The 13,664-nt window shown below is 51.5% G+C and overlaps 1 protein-coding gene across 3 annotated transcripts in view; it reads left to right on the forward strand.

Annotated features, from left to right (window-relative positions):
* The first annotated feature begins 1,158 nt into the window (after nucleotides 1-1,158).
* NSD1 (nuclear receptor binding SET domain protein 1) overlaps nucleotides 1,159-13,664 on the forward strand; it is a 66,107-nt gene continuing 53,601 nt past the window's right edge. For all 3 annotated transcript variants that reach the window (XM_075509640.1, XM_075509642.1, XM_075509643.1), the window contains exons 1-2: nucleotides 1,159-1,280; nucleotides 1,504-2,180. In XM_075509640.1, the coding sequence (XP_075365755.1) occupies nucleotides 1,524-2,180 (657 nt within the window). In that variant the 5' untranslated portion in view covers nucleotides 1,159-1,280; nucleotides 1,504-1,523. The remainder of the gene's footprint in view (nucleotides 1,281-1,503; nucleotides 2,181-13,664) is intronic.

Consider the following 13,664-nt stretch of genomic DNA (forward strand, 5'->3'; position numbering starts at 1 on the left):
CCGGCCCCCATCTGGAGGTAGCGACGGAGCCGCCGCCGCCCGCCGCGGGGCCGCCGGCCGGCCGAGGGGGGGGGGGCGGCGGGGCGCCGATGGCGGCCCGGCCCGGCGGAGCGGGCGGGCGCGGGGCCGGCTGCGCGCCGCTCGGCGGCGGGAGGGCGGGCGGGAGCGCGGCGCTCGCTGTCCGGGAGCTGCGGAGCCCGGCGAGGACAGCCAGGCCGCGGGCAGCCGGGCGCCGCTCCCCGGCGGGCGAGGCTCGGCGAGGCTCGGCACGGCACGGCACGGCGGGCCCCGCGGAGGGCGACGGCCCGGCCCGCCGGTGCGCGTGAGGGCAGCGGGGGAGCGCGGCCGGGGCGCCGGGCCCGGCCTGCGGGGCGCGGCGGACAATGGCAGGGGGTAACCCGAGCCCGGCGGGGGCGGGCGGCGGCCTGCGACCCCCGCCCCGCTGGCTGCCCGCTGGGACCGGGGCCGGGACCGGGGCCGGGGCCGAGGCGGCGCGGGCGGCCCGCGCCGCCGGGCAGGAGCCGCCGCCCGCCGGGTGCCCCGCCGGGGCGCAGGGCCTGGCCGACTCCATTTTGTTGGCGCCCGCTCCGCCGCCGCTCGCAGGCCCGCGGCCTGCCCGCCGGCCCCGCGGCCGACGAGGGGGGGGGAGGCCGGCGGCCGGCCGGGGCCCGCAGGTGAGGCGCGGCCGGGCCGCCCCGTCCCAGCCCACCCCGTCCCGTCCCGGCGGGGCCTCCCGGTGCCCCCCGCCGCCGCCTAAGATGGAGGTGGGGGCGGCGGGCCCGAGGCCGCGGGGCCGGGCGGGCCGGGCCGCCATGTGCGCGGGGCCGGGCCGGGCCGGGCCGGGCCGGGCCGGGCGAGCCGGGTCGCAGGCGGGGAGCGGGGCCGCGGCGGGGCAGGCCGGGCCGCGGGGCGGCCGCTGGCGCGGGGCGCGCCGGGGGGGGGCAGCACTGAGCGCCCCCTCCCCTCCCCCACCCCCCCCGGCGGGCGGCGCGCGGGGGGGGGGAGGGGGGCGCCCGCCGGGGGGTGGGGGGGGCGGGGGGCCCGCGCGGGCGCGCGCTGATTGGCCGCCGCCGAACCCCAAGAGCGGGCGCGGGGGGCGCGCGCGCAGGCGCGGGGCGCGCGCCGGCGGGATGGCGGCGGCGGCGGCGGGCGCGCGCATGCGGGGGAGGGAGGAGGGAGGCGGCGGAGGAGCGCTGGCGGGGCCTGGCCGGGCCGGGTCGGCGCGTCTCCTTCTCGGCCCGCACCGGGGGCAGGCGGCGAGCCGGCCGCGGCGGCCGCAGGTGAGCGGCGCCCCGCGGGACGGCGGCGGCGGCGGCGCCCGGCGAGGCGGACGGCCCGAGGCCAGCCGGGCCGGGCCGGGCGGCGGGCCGCGGCCTGGGCCTAGCGCGGCGACGGCGGCGTCGGCCCGCGCGGGGCCGGCGGAGCGGAGCGGGCCCCCGGGCGCGGCTGCCATTTTGCGGCGGCGGCGGCGGCCGGGCTGACCCCATTGTGCTGTGCCCGCAGGTGGATGCCCGCGGCCCGGCATGGAGCAGGCCTGCGAAGTGAGCCGCCGCAGCTGCCTCGTCCCCTTCGGCACCTCGCTGGCGGCCGCCGAGGCCAAGGGCGGCCCCTTCGGCGAGGGCCGCGGCCCCGAGCCGCCCGCCATGCAGCTGGCCGCCGCCAAGCCCGTCTACGGCCAGGACCCCTCGTCCTGCTACATCCCGCTGCGCCGGCTGCAGGACCTGGCCTCCATGATCAACGCCGAGTACCTCGGCGGCGCCGCCGCCGACGGCGCTGAGGCCCTGCCCGACCCCGGCTCGCCGCCCCCCCGCCTCCCCGCGGCGCAGGACCCGGCGGCCGGCGCCGACGGACCCGGCCCGGCGGCCGACGCGCCCCGCGGGGCCCTGGCCTTCCCCCTGCTCCTGCGGGACGGCGGAGAGGAGGCGGCGGCGGCGGAGGAGGAGGGCACCGAGACGCCGGAGGAGGAGGAGGACGACGACGACGACGACGAGGAGGAGGAGGAGGAGGTGGCCGAGGCCGGCTCGCGGGAGCGCAGCCGCGGCCATCCCGGGCCGCAGCAGGGCCCCGCCAGCCCGCCGCTGCCCCGCTTGCAGCCGGCCGAGCCGGTGCCGACGACGGTGCCGGACGGCGGCCTCGGGGAGAAGCCGGAGCCTCCCGCCGCGGCGGCGGCCCTGCAGCTCGTAAGCACCGGCGGGGCGCGGGCGGGGGGGGGCCGGGCGGGGGGCCGCGGCCGCTGCCATTTTGCGGCGGAGGCCGGCGAGGCGCGGCGCGACGGGGCCGGGCCGGGCCGGGCGCCCTCGCAGCCGGCACCCTCGAGGGCGGGCAGCCATCTTGCCGAGGGGACCCTGCCGAGGCGCGGGGGGAGGCTGCCGGCCTCGGGGGCGCGCTGCGGCCGCCTCTGGCCCGCGGCCGGGAGCTGCTCGGGGCTGCCGTGCCGGGGTTCGCCGGCCAGCACGGGCTGTCACCGGGCTCTGCCGCGCACCTGTGTCCCGGCGCGGCCAGCCGCGCTGCCCCCGCGCCTTTTTCTCCCCTCAGGAGTAGGAGGCACCATTCCTCTGCCCGAGAGCAGCGGATCGCCGAAAAGTTGCGGTGGAGTTTTCTCCCCGTTACAAGCTTTTTTTTTTGGGCACACTGGAAATAACAAGGACAGGAAGAGGGCTTTCCCCTCTCCTGCCTGCTCCGGCTTTCACGCTGTCAGACGGCTCTCTTTGTCTGGCCTGGCTTGAGGTACCCAAGCTGTGAGACTTCTGTGATGGCCAGGGAGGGGCTGTGTTATGGCCTGACAGACTTCACGGGCAGGAAACCTTGCCCGTTATTCAGGCTGACTTTTTTTCTTTATAATTTGTCTCTGCACTCACAAATTCCTTTAGTTTGTTTTCTGATATGCTTCATAAGAAGCAAAACAGATGGAACTTTTAGAGTTCTGAAAGGAGTTAGATGCATCCAACTTTTTTGTTCAATGTGTTTTTGAATACAAATATAATTTTTTGATTGTTTTTGGCGTGATTTTTTATTTGCAGGTATGTATGTATATTTCCTGCAATTCTTCAGTAATTTTTCTGTGTATTTCTTAAATACATTTTTGTAAACTTAAGGTTCCTTACTAGAGGATACTCTGGGTTTCAAGTATAACTTGATGCTGGGTGTGAAAATTAACTCCTATGACAGCACTGACACCGAAACCATCTTGCTCTCTTTAATTTCAGCGTAGCCACTGATGCCGGACAGATGCTACTGGTGCATGCAGCATTTGGGGAGAAATTCTTGCTTTCACCTGTGTTCATTTGGGAACTTGCAGTGTTCCTGCTGTGTGCTCTGGGAGGAGGGGGAGCACTTCTCACAGAGTGCCCGTGGAAGGGCTGATTTCAGGAAGATACTGACAGCGGCTTAAATTGTTTGTGGCACAGTTAGGCTCAGCTCTGGCTCTGGGTCGCGGATCCTCCTGAGTGTTCCTTGGGAAGAATCCATCTCCTTATGGAGACTCAGTCTTTAGTCTTTCGGGGTAAGAGGCTGCTGTTGGTCTGAGGTTTGTGCATATACTTAGCTTTGTTTTGCAGAGCAAAGCAGGAATCGCTCAGCAGACATGTGCTCAGTGATGCGGTTGTGGGAGGGTCTCACTTTGTAAACAGAAGCTAGCAGAGGTACTTTCACAACACTTGCCTCTGCCATCAGTGGCTTTACGATGTGCTCCACAGAACTGCAGCTTGTACGGTGACAAAACAGTCTTAGTGATTGAGCTTGTTATTTGAATATGCAATGAGGGGTTGACTTTTCAGTAAAACTGCCTTCCTGTCTGCTGTAGCACAACATTAGACTTGCTGAAGTGTTCTGGTGACTTAAAAGCATTGCTGTGTTCAGGAAAAAAAAAAAAAAACCAAGAAGAAAAACATTTATTAGGGGTAAAGGGAGGGGATCCTTCTCTCCTTGAGTCTTACATTCTTTCTTTATTAAGTAAGTGCGGGTTGTCTGAGTGGTCCTTCATTTTAGCCCTGCTGCTTGTGGGATGGGAAGAGATACGGATTTTTCTCTGTGCCAATGAGACAGTTAAAATCTTTTAATTGTTGAACATGACATAGTAGCTAGAAATAACCAGGCTTGCTCCTCAGATCATGTGTTCATGTAGGCATTTAATTCTGGTCTCATTTGTATTTGGGTAACTGAAATCAACTTTTTTTGAGAGCTTGCTAAAACTTAAAACAAAAAACCACCCCAAAACAACCACTGCTATTTTTAGGGTGGCTTTTCATAGCTGGGCTACTCTTTCAGATAATCACCTTTACCCAGCCTGATGATGGGGTTTCTCCACCTTACAGTGAGACTTTCTCAGAGCTTTTATTCTTGAAGCTCACAGCTTTGAGTATGCCCACTGCTGCTCAAACTTCCTGTTTTGCCAAGAGGAAAGCGTGCATGTATCTCTGACCTCCATGTCTGCCCCTTGCAAGTTTTGAATTTTTCACTAGGTCATTGCGAACTCGCTTTGAAAAGGCCAATTTCCAAAATGTCAAGAGTGCTTCCAGCAGAAGGGCCAGCATTTGGTTTAGTCTTTAGTGGGATGCAAAGTCCAGCATTTAAGTAATGCCTCTGGGTAGGAGGGGTGGTGGTAGGTATTGTTTTGCATGGGGATTTGTTAATAGCCCTGGCATCCGTTGCACTCAAACATTGCCCCAGACAGGGGAGAAGTTGCTCAGGTAGCATTCAGTTGTAAAGAGGGATGTGCATATTCTGCAGTGAAGTTATTTTAAGTGTCAAGTTAATCTTGGTTAAGGCTGACTGAAGCTCTCCATGCTCCCAGCAGCTACTGACAGATTTTGTGTTGGAGAGAAGGAAATTACAGCAGTGGTTCTTGAGTCTTGTTTCTGCTCCAGAAGTGACCATACAGTGACTGCTGGCAGCTGCTGGCTTACTTCCTTGTGCACGTATTAGGTTATTGCCATTTAAATTGGAATGGGCAGTCGTTTTTTAATTTATCTGTTTGTTCTTTACCATCTTGACATGAGCACTTGACGTCAGCTCTTTCCTGGCCTTTGCAAGTTGTAGAGGTCCTGGTCAGCATTATGTGGAGTTGGAGGGAGAACTGGGCCCAGGCTCCAGTGCTGGGGAGGGTGGGTGCAGCTGCATAAGGTCTGAGCACCGTAAGTCTTGCTTGAACTCGGTTGCTGAGGAATTTTAGCAGGTGGACTTGTTTCTGACAGAACTGTTGTGCTGAAGTTTTGCTTTTTGATCTAACTTCTGGTGCCATATTACTTGGCTTTTGCTTTGCCAGTTTGTTGGTTTTTAATTGCTACCCACAAAGTATGTTAGTCATTTGGTTTGCAGAGTTGAGCACTCGGAAGCAGAGAGTTCTTGGATTCAAATATGTCTGCCACTCTCGGTGCGCGTACGTTATGCAGTGTACGATCCTGGATTACGCATTCCCAAAGCTGTTTTTTCCACGGGACTCTGATGGCTTCAGGCTGCAGGATGTGCAGAGCTCGCGTGAGGCACTTGCTCAATGTTGCTTTTCATTCTTCTCATGCTATTTCCTTGTCCAGCTCCACGCTGTAGGAGTGTGATGTTCGGGTAATGGCAGTGAGGAAATGAGGTACAGGGAAATCCAGAGCCAGATCTTTCATTGCTAACAATGGCTGCTTCCAGTGGCTGAATGTAAGGAATGAGTAGGGCATGCGTGTAGGACTCCTGGAAGGTTTTTGCTTTACCAGAACCACGCCGTATGAAATGAGTTAAAAGTACTGAAGGGCAGTGAAGTCCTCTCTTGAAGCCTAGAATTAATCCGTGATGCACTTCAGAGTTCTGTTGCAACCTGCAGCTGTGGGAGAGTAATCTCCTTATAAAGTGTTTGTGTCCCCGTGCGAGAGTTACTCTGGTTCTTTGTTTATTAACTAACATGTCTAGTGCCATTTCTCTCTTTGCTAAAAATAAAATAAAGGAACCAATGCCACGTGATACTTGCTACTCCTGTAAACATTTCTGAAAGAATCTCCTACTACAGTCTGTTGATTTGAGGTGTAACTAACTACTAGTAACGTTATATCCCTGAGATAAAATAGGCATGGCAGCGGTTTGTTTGAGCAGGGAACATAAATTTCCTTGGTCAGTTGACATCTTCCTGGTGGAGAGATTAATTCCATTTGGCCGTCTGTGCTTCCTGTGGGCATGGTCTCCCTCTGCATGCACCTGGTGAGAACAGGCTCTCGGTGTACTACTGTCCCTGTGCGTCTCATCTTGCACACACCCCTCTTTGCCACTAAGATTTACACTGTTTGGAAGACCTTATTTTTTTTCTCAGAAAAGAGCATGTAGCTGGATCTTGCCTGGCGGTGCAGTCTGCTGGCATCCATGGAGCCCACTGAAGTGCATTAATGTCTTGAATAGCTCTAAACTTACCTGGAAACGACTTCAGCTGTGGTGGGCATCCAGAAGAATGGCTATTTCCATGGTTAGGGCACTGTCCTGGGCTGTGTTACTGCTCGACCATAAATTTTTGAGGTCTGTAATGACTTTGATGCTTTTGTGGTATGATGGCACTGCATCACCTCTTCTTCATGGTGGTGTGAATGGGTGGGTGTTAAGATACTGCCACAGCAGGACAGCATACCCTAGGTGTGAGGAGCAGCTCAATTTGAGTGATGGCAGTTTTTTGAATGGTCTGTAGGATCAAGAGCTCTCCTGCACAGGAGATTGGATCCTGGATGTATTTATTCTACCATTTGGCTGTGATTGCTCTTACTTTCCTTGTTTCATTTGTATTAGTTCTCTAATCTCATATTGCTGATTAGGTGTGAAATATCTGTTTGTGTATGTGACGTTACAGAAAATAACGTCTTTTCCCTAGTAAATACAGATGTTCTGGCTACATGTCGTGCTGTGTGAAATTTGAATGATGGATGCCTTCACAGTTCATGTGGGGCCGTGCAGCTTTCTGAAGCTGAACATGTCTGCGTGCAAATAGCAAAACCAGAGGTATTTTCTTGCAGATTGGACAGTCTTGATTTTGCCAAATATAATGGCAGAAACCTCTCTGTCATTTCTGCTTTCTATATTTAAAACTTATTTTTAAAGCTTGGGTAAGAGAGACTTTGTTCAAGTGATGTCCTTGGTAACATACTGTCTGCAGTCATAAATACTTCAAGTCTCTAGTGAAGATTGTTGCCAGAGGAGTGTAGACTTCACTCGGCTATTCAGCAGTGAAGTTCCGCTCTATGCAGCGTGGCATACTTAGTACATCGCTTGCTACTGTTACAGGAAAAAATGGCCAACAGTAGCAACAAAATCGGCTTTTACAGGTGCTTTTTTAGGATGCATGCTGCCTCTCAAGGCCTGCTACCTCTGCTAACTGTCTTGGTATTTACTTGCTACTGATTTATTTTGGAAAAGTGCATCTCCCAGAACTTGAACCTTTTTTTTTTCCTAACAAATCTTAACGTTGTTGAGGGTACAAAGATTCTAGTTCTGCTGTTACAACTTCTTCTAAGCCCTTGCTAAAATCAATGGTAATGGCTCGGTTTGATGCTGTAGCACTAGTGTTTGACTTCATGCAAAACAGAAATATGTTGCCCTGAAGTAATGGATTTGTTGATTGCCTCTTGCAGTATAGCAGCTTCTTGATGCACCTCATTGAACCCCATTCCCAGAAGTGGGGTTAAACTGTGCGATGTGTAACAATTACTAGTTTGTTTTTTTTAATTTCCCCACGTTAATGGAACAAATCTGTAGCTCACTGAAGAGGTGTCAACTCTGAGTATGATTAACAAGCTACTTGAGGCTCCCCCCTCCAAAGTGGTATTTTCTGAGTTACAATTGAGACAGTATTTCTTAAGAAGACATTCTTAACTCAAAAATCAGTATTATGGGTGATGATCAACTTTCAGTCTAGTTGCTTAGAATATACTTCTGTTTTTCTTGCCTGTGACTGACAGCTTCTTGTATATAGTAATTTTGATTGTTTTTTCAGTTATTTGCTCTGGCATTTAGAAAGGCATGGGGAATAGAAACACCTGAAGAAAGAAACTCAATCCTAGCAGGGGGGGCTTGTCCTGGGAGTTTAAAAAAAAAAAAAAATCAAGTTAATGCCATTTTTAATACCAGAAAAATATGACCTATGTTTTGTTCTGTCTGCACAGAGCCATCTGTGCCATGCAATGCAGTCTTTGCTCAGTAAAATGGGAGTTAAGTCCTTTATGGTGGTTAAGGCATTGCCAGGATTTCCAAGTTAATGGGTGGAAAAGGTCTGTAAGAGAGTCTGCTTTGAATTAGAGCAGCAGTTTTCAACCTCTATTAATTTGCGGACCCCTAAACACTTCCCAGGTGCAGACTCTTGTCTAGTGAATTTAGACCTATCAACAATAGCCTTGCTTGCTTTCATATAATTTTGTGGCATCAGAGTATTTTTCTGTGGCCGTGAGTTTGCAGACTGCTGACTTATAGAACATGGTGCAAATGTTAGTTGCAGTCTCTGACCCGTGTGAATTTTGTGTTGAGTCAAATGCGATGTTGCATTTGTGCTGTGGGTTGCTGCTGGAGCAGGCAGGGGTGCCATCCCCTGCCCGACTAGCTGCTGTTGCACGTTGCAAGAATATTTGGTAAAACTTGCAGTTTGCTTTGCTGAAATGATTACTGGAAGTTTAAATATTACTTTCGGGTGTGTTGGTGTGAGCGCGGTGTTACTGGTTAAGGTCAAGGTGGTGGTGTTGGAAACTGCAACGTGTGGTGACATCAAAGAAACGGCTTGGCGCTAGTGCAGAGGGTTTAGGGTTTTTTGGTGTGCTGTGGGACAGGACTGTGACTGGTCACCAGTGTTGCCGTATGGAGTTGTAGTGCTGTGCAGAGGCAGACTGGGAGGTGGAGAGTTGGGTGCCCACTGGTTCAGTCCTGGGTAGGAGGACAAGCGTTGCTTTTGGCTGATCTGAGCGGGCACTCCTGACTCCAGTGCCCAGGAGAGGGGAAGATGCTGCTGTGTGTTGGAGGCAGAGGCTGACACCCCTGGCAGGTGCCAGCTCTGTTACTGTTAAATTAGAAATCTGTTTCAGTGTGGATACTCACAGTAGCTTTGCAGCAGTGATTAAATGTGCAGCAGACATAAAGATGGACTTAGTGCGCATCCATCTCTCGTGTGTCCAAAAGCATTGATGAAGCCAGGAGGGACTTCAGCAGTGTGCTTTGCCTCTATTTGAAGGATGGAAAAGCATTTGTTAAAGTTGACATGCTGACTTTCTGTGGTTACCATTAAGATTGCATCAAGATTTATCTCACCCGGGTCTTTGGAAGAATGACAAAAAGAAATGGGGAGAAAAGTCCTTGTGTATCATCTCTCTTTCCCAGCACTTGTGAGGGCAGGCTGGGGCTGGCTGGGCACCTTCACTTCTGTCTCTAGCACAGCCTGAGCAGCAGTTTTGTACCAAGTTGACCTGCTCAGCTTGTTGCCCCGTCTGGTTGTGGCCTCGGCAGTGACGAAGCTGCACAATCCATAAATGAATGACTTGTCTGGCAGCCAGCGGCATCTGCCTGCTGCCTCTTCGGGGCTGAGTTGCTGCCATGGCTCTGTGTGAACCAGCAGGTCTGCAGGTGGATGGGGCATTCCTTGTGATGTGCGTGGCATCGGGGAAGGGAGTGGTTTGGGAACGCTGTCTGTGGCTGAACCACAGGGAAAGGGCAGCATGTCCCTGGTCCTGGAGGCTTCCCCATGTTCCTCCCATCCTCTTCCTCATGGGGTGCAGATGGGTGGAGTGCTGGGGTAAGGAGCAGCAGGTAGGGTTGCCAAGCAAAGCTTTGTTTGAGTTCTTGATAGGGAACTTGTTCTGTGGGTTACACATGGTATTGGACAGCTGCGAACGCTGCTGGAGATGGCACATTCACACTGCTGTGGTCTTCAGAAAAAAACCAGTTTTATAGGTAATAAAATAACAGTGTAACTTGTATTAACTTTCAGACACTTATCAGAACTAATGCACTGGGGACTCATTTTTCATTTTCAGACGTGCAGAATTTGACTTTTGTGTGTGAGAAACCAGAAGTGTTGAGTTGGATAGAGCAATCCAACACAGTGTTGCATACTAGCCAAAGTATGGGGTGCCTTTTGGTTTGGTATTTTTTAGGAAAAAGCGAACAGAGAATTCCTTGCACAGCAGTATCTCAGCACATGGGAAACCTCCAGCTTTTTTCAGCTCCTGTAGGGCCTCCAGTGCTGGGCATGCAGCAAGGCTCTCGCCCAGAGCCCTGCTTGAAGCTTCCGTATTCCTCTTGTTTGGAGGAGTGTATTCATGACTTTCCCTCCCACTGTTGGTGGAAAGATAGAAACTTGCCTGTTGCCTAATGTGAGAAGGGCGAGGAGCAGGGTGGTTATCTCCCTTTTAATAGTTCCTCCGCTTGCCCTGATGTTACTTTGTTGTTTGGTTTTCCCAAGCACCTATTCAGACTTCTTACTATTTTGGCTAATGTGGCGACTGCCCACAGATTTCTAAATAGCAGCAGTGAAACAAGTCAGATTCCTCTTAATTTTAGTTGGCTGTCCTCTCACAGTATGCATGGGAGTATGTTTAGGAAGCTGGATTCACAACATAAAGGTTAGGAAGCTGCTCTGAAGCGTAAGTTTGCAGGACGTGGTGATTGAAGCATGAACCTTCCTCAGGTCATGGCTCTATGTATGGATATCAAGAAATAAATAAGAACAAGACAAGTTTATTGCACTGCTAGTGTTCAAAAACTCTGATTTCATTTTTAGTAGGGATTCAGATTGGGCAGGGGGGATTTGCATGCTGAATACCACCTCGTTTTGAGGAGGTTATGGTCTTGCGTAAGTGGCATCTTTGCATTCAGACTAACAAAGTGGGGTTGTACCTTGTGGTTGTACCTTGTTGTACCTTGGTTGTACCAAGGTTGTACCTTGCCCTGTGGGCAAATAATAATTTCTGCAGAAGATTAAATTTGCAAGCCCTGGTTAAATGTTTGTTGCTTTTAAAGAAGCCCATGGAATTAAAAAAACCCAAAACAACCAACCAGCAAGTATTAGTAGTTACACATTTAATTCAACCCAAAGTCCCAATTTTTAGCTGTTAAGGTTCTAATACAGTATTCACTATTTGCACTGCATGTACATGTTGTTCTCTAGTACTGCTTCATTCTGGTTACAGCTTAAGCTGTAATGTATATGGTTTACATATATAAATTAGAATAGCCAAGTTTAACTTTGCACAGTTTGAATCTGTTTTTCATTTCATGGATTTAGAAACTTCATTTCTGAAAATGAACATTGCGTTTATCAGATGTCTTGCTTGTGAACAATTTGTTTGATGAAATAAAGGAGCACAAAAGTAAGGCTGAAAAGGGGGTAGATCTGATGACCTGGTTTCAGTTTGATTTTTTTTTTTTGCTGGTTCTCTGACGTAAGATATTTGTTGATATTTGTCCTTTGTGAGATTTAGCAAAGTTCTGGTAATGCCCGTGGTTCCTCTCTTGCTTGAAACAATTAGTGCTGATTAAGAGAGCCAGATTTAAAGAGAATTTGGTTTATCATTTAAAATGTATGCAGATAAGCAAGCATGAGAGTTTTTCCTCTGTTTCAGGCTCCTGGCAGTGATTTGAAATCTTCTGTATGTTTGTATGTCTGTGGATTTCTCTCCACCAGGGATCTGGGTGAGATCATACCCCTCTCTCCCACTTCCTCCTCCTGCCTTCCTCAAATCTTGCTGTCGGATGCATTTCTGGTTATTAGGATGCTGAAGTGCCAAAGCTTTCTATCACACTGCTGTTCTACCCAATCCATAAAGAAAATTATCTCCATTAAGAAAGCAGTGAAACAGAGATGCTCTTAAACCAGTTGTCTTGGTGTCTGAGGCTTTGGTGTTCTCGCATCAGTACATTCTTTATTTAAAATCTGTGTGTTTAACTCCTGAACTTGATACAGATGCTTCAGGATACATGAGTTTACCCAATGTAGTGCAATCAGCTCTCTTTATTTTAACCTTTCACAGTAGTTCATATGTACGTAGCACCCTTTGCATTTGTAGGCTGCCACAGCCTGGAAAAGGGTACTAAAAACTAGCCAAAGACAACAAATATCCACAAGCATGTAGATAACAGAAGTTTGGCTTGTATCATAATCTCTGCTGTATTTTTTGCCAGTGAATATTTAATTAGTGAGTATTTAACACTTCTGTGTGATAATGGTCCCAGATAAGAGGTAGTATACTTTTTAAGACAGGAATGTAGGTCAGACGCCTGTTTGGCTTTCGCTGCAGTGCTGAAGCCAAAGGAAGACTGGAGCAGTGGTGGGACAAAGAGCATGTCCCTGGTCCCCAGCAGTGCAGGCTGCCTGTGGGTTTCCAGCAGGCTTCTCTGACTTCTGTGTTTGACTTGAAGCTTGCCATAATGTTAAGTGCCAGTGTGATGACACCTCTGGTGAGGGAGGTGATGGTTTCAGCAGATACGCCGTGCAGGTGTTGTGGTTTGGGTGGGTTTTCTTAAATACTCACTCCAGTCAGGCTTACCCCTTTCCCTCTGCAGGGATTTATTCCTGTAAGTTTTCTCATAGTGGAGCACGGAGGGCTGCTGCTCTGCCTGCGCGAGTGCAGGTTCAGCACCGCAGCCTCTCTCTGTAAAGGCTTAAAGCTCATATGCTTTGTAATGCTACTTTGTACGGAGGAAACTTTGACCTCTTTTTGCTTGGCTTCAAATACTTCTTAAGCTATGAAGTAGATATAATTTAATTTTCTTTCCATTTTATGTTTTTTTGACCGATTTGGTTTTGATTTCAGAAAAGCTTCTTTAAAACAAGAATCTTTGCTAATGAGAATTTATTTTTTTGGCTTTCATCACAAGCAGTTATTAATTTCAGTTCTTGACTTTGCTTCAGTGTTGTTCTTAATCTCATCTTCTTTTTATATTTCCATGCAACAGTCAGAAGCAAAGATTATTTCCCAGTTCCTGTCGTCTTTCCTTCTATCTGTATTCATTCATTTCTCAGTGCATGAATGTTGGAGCTGAGTGAAATAATGAACAGTGGATCACTTAGACTTCTTTCCACCCTCCCATCCTTAAGAGCAGGATGGCGGTAGGAGTTATACTTTCAACTATCTCTGACTGTCAGCAGCAGTCACTGTATGAGAGTTGCAGCCATCGCCGCTTTATTTCTATGACTGGAGTTAAAGGATCTGCTACCCCCCGCCCTGACCTGTGATAGGAGCTGTATGGACTTGGGACAGAAGGATAAGCCTGAGCTCAGAGAGCTGAGGTTGAAGCTGCTCTGCCTTGTCTTAACTGCAAGTTAACTCAGTGAGGTTGAACTTTAGTTGGAGGGAAGCACCATCTCGCAAAAAACTTTTGGGATAGCTTTAGCAGTGCCCTTCCAGGTTAGTTCTGGGAATGCTTTTAATAGCGAGAATTTGCCCTGGTTGCTGCCCCTCCTTTGCAAGGGGAGAGGGTGAGTAACCTGTTGTGCGATGGTGAAATGGCAGGAGCTGGGAGTGTCACGTCCTAGGCACGGCACACCTGTGATGTGACACCAACCGTGTGGTTGGTTGTGTTAATGGATACTACTTCAAGCAGACTGTTTGGCACAGGCTGATCCAGGTGCCTTCAAATGTCATCGCTCCCTCAAGCTTGCTTTGTTAGGTGTGTCCCTGTCCCGTCCTGTGTTTCCCCCCCCCCCCAGTATGGAGAGCTGTTGATCT

The sequence above is a fragment of the Mycteria americana genome, chromosome 8 (genome assembly GCF_035582795.1).
Source record: "Mycteria americana isolate JAX WOST 10 ecotype Jacksonville Zoo and Gardens chromosome 8, USCA_MyAme_1.0, whole genome shotgun sequence".
Taxonomy (NCBI): domain Eukaryota; kingdom Metazoa; phylum Chordata; class Aves; order Ciconiiformes; family Ciconiidae; genus Mycteria; species Mycteria americana.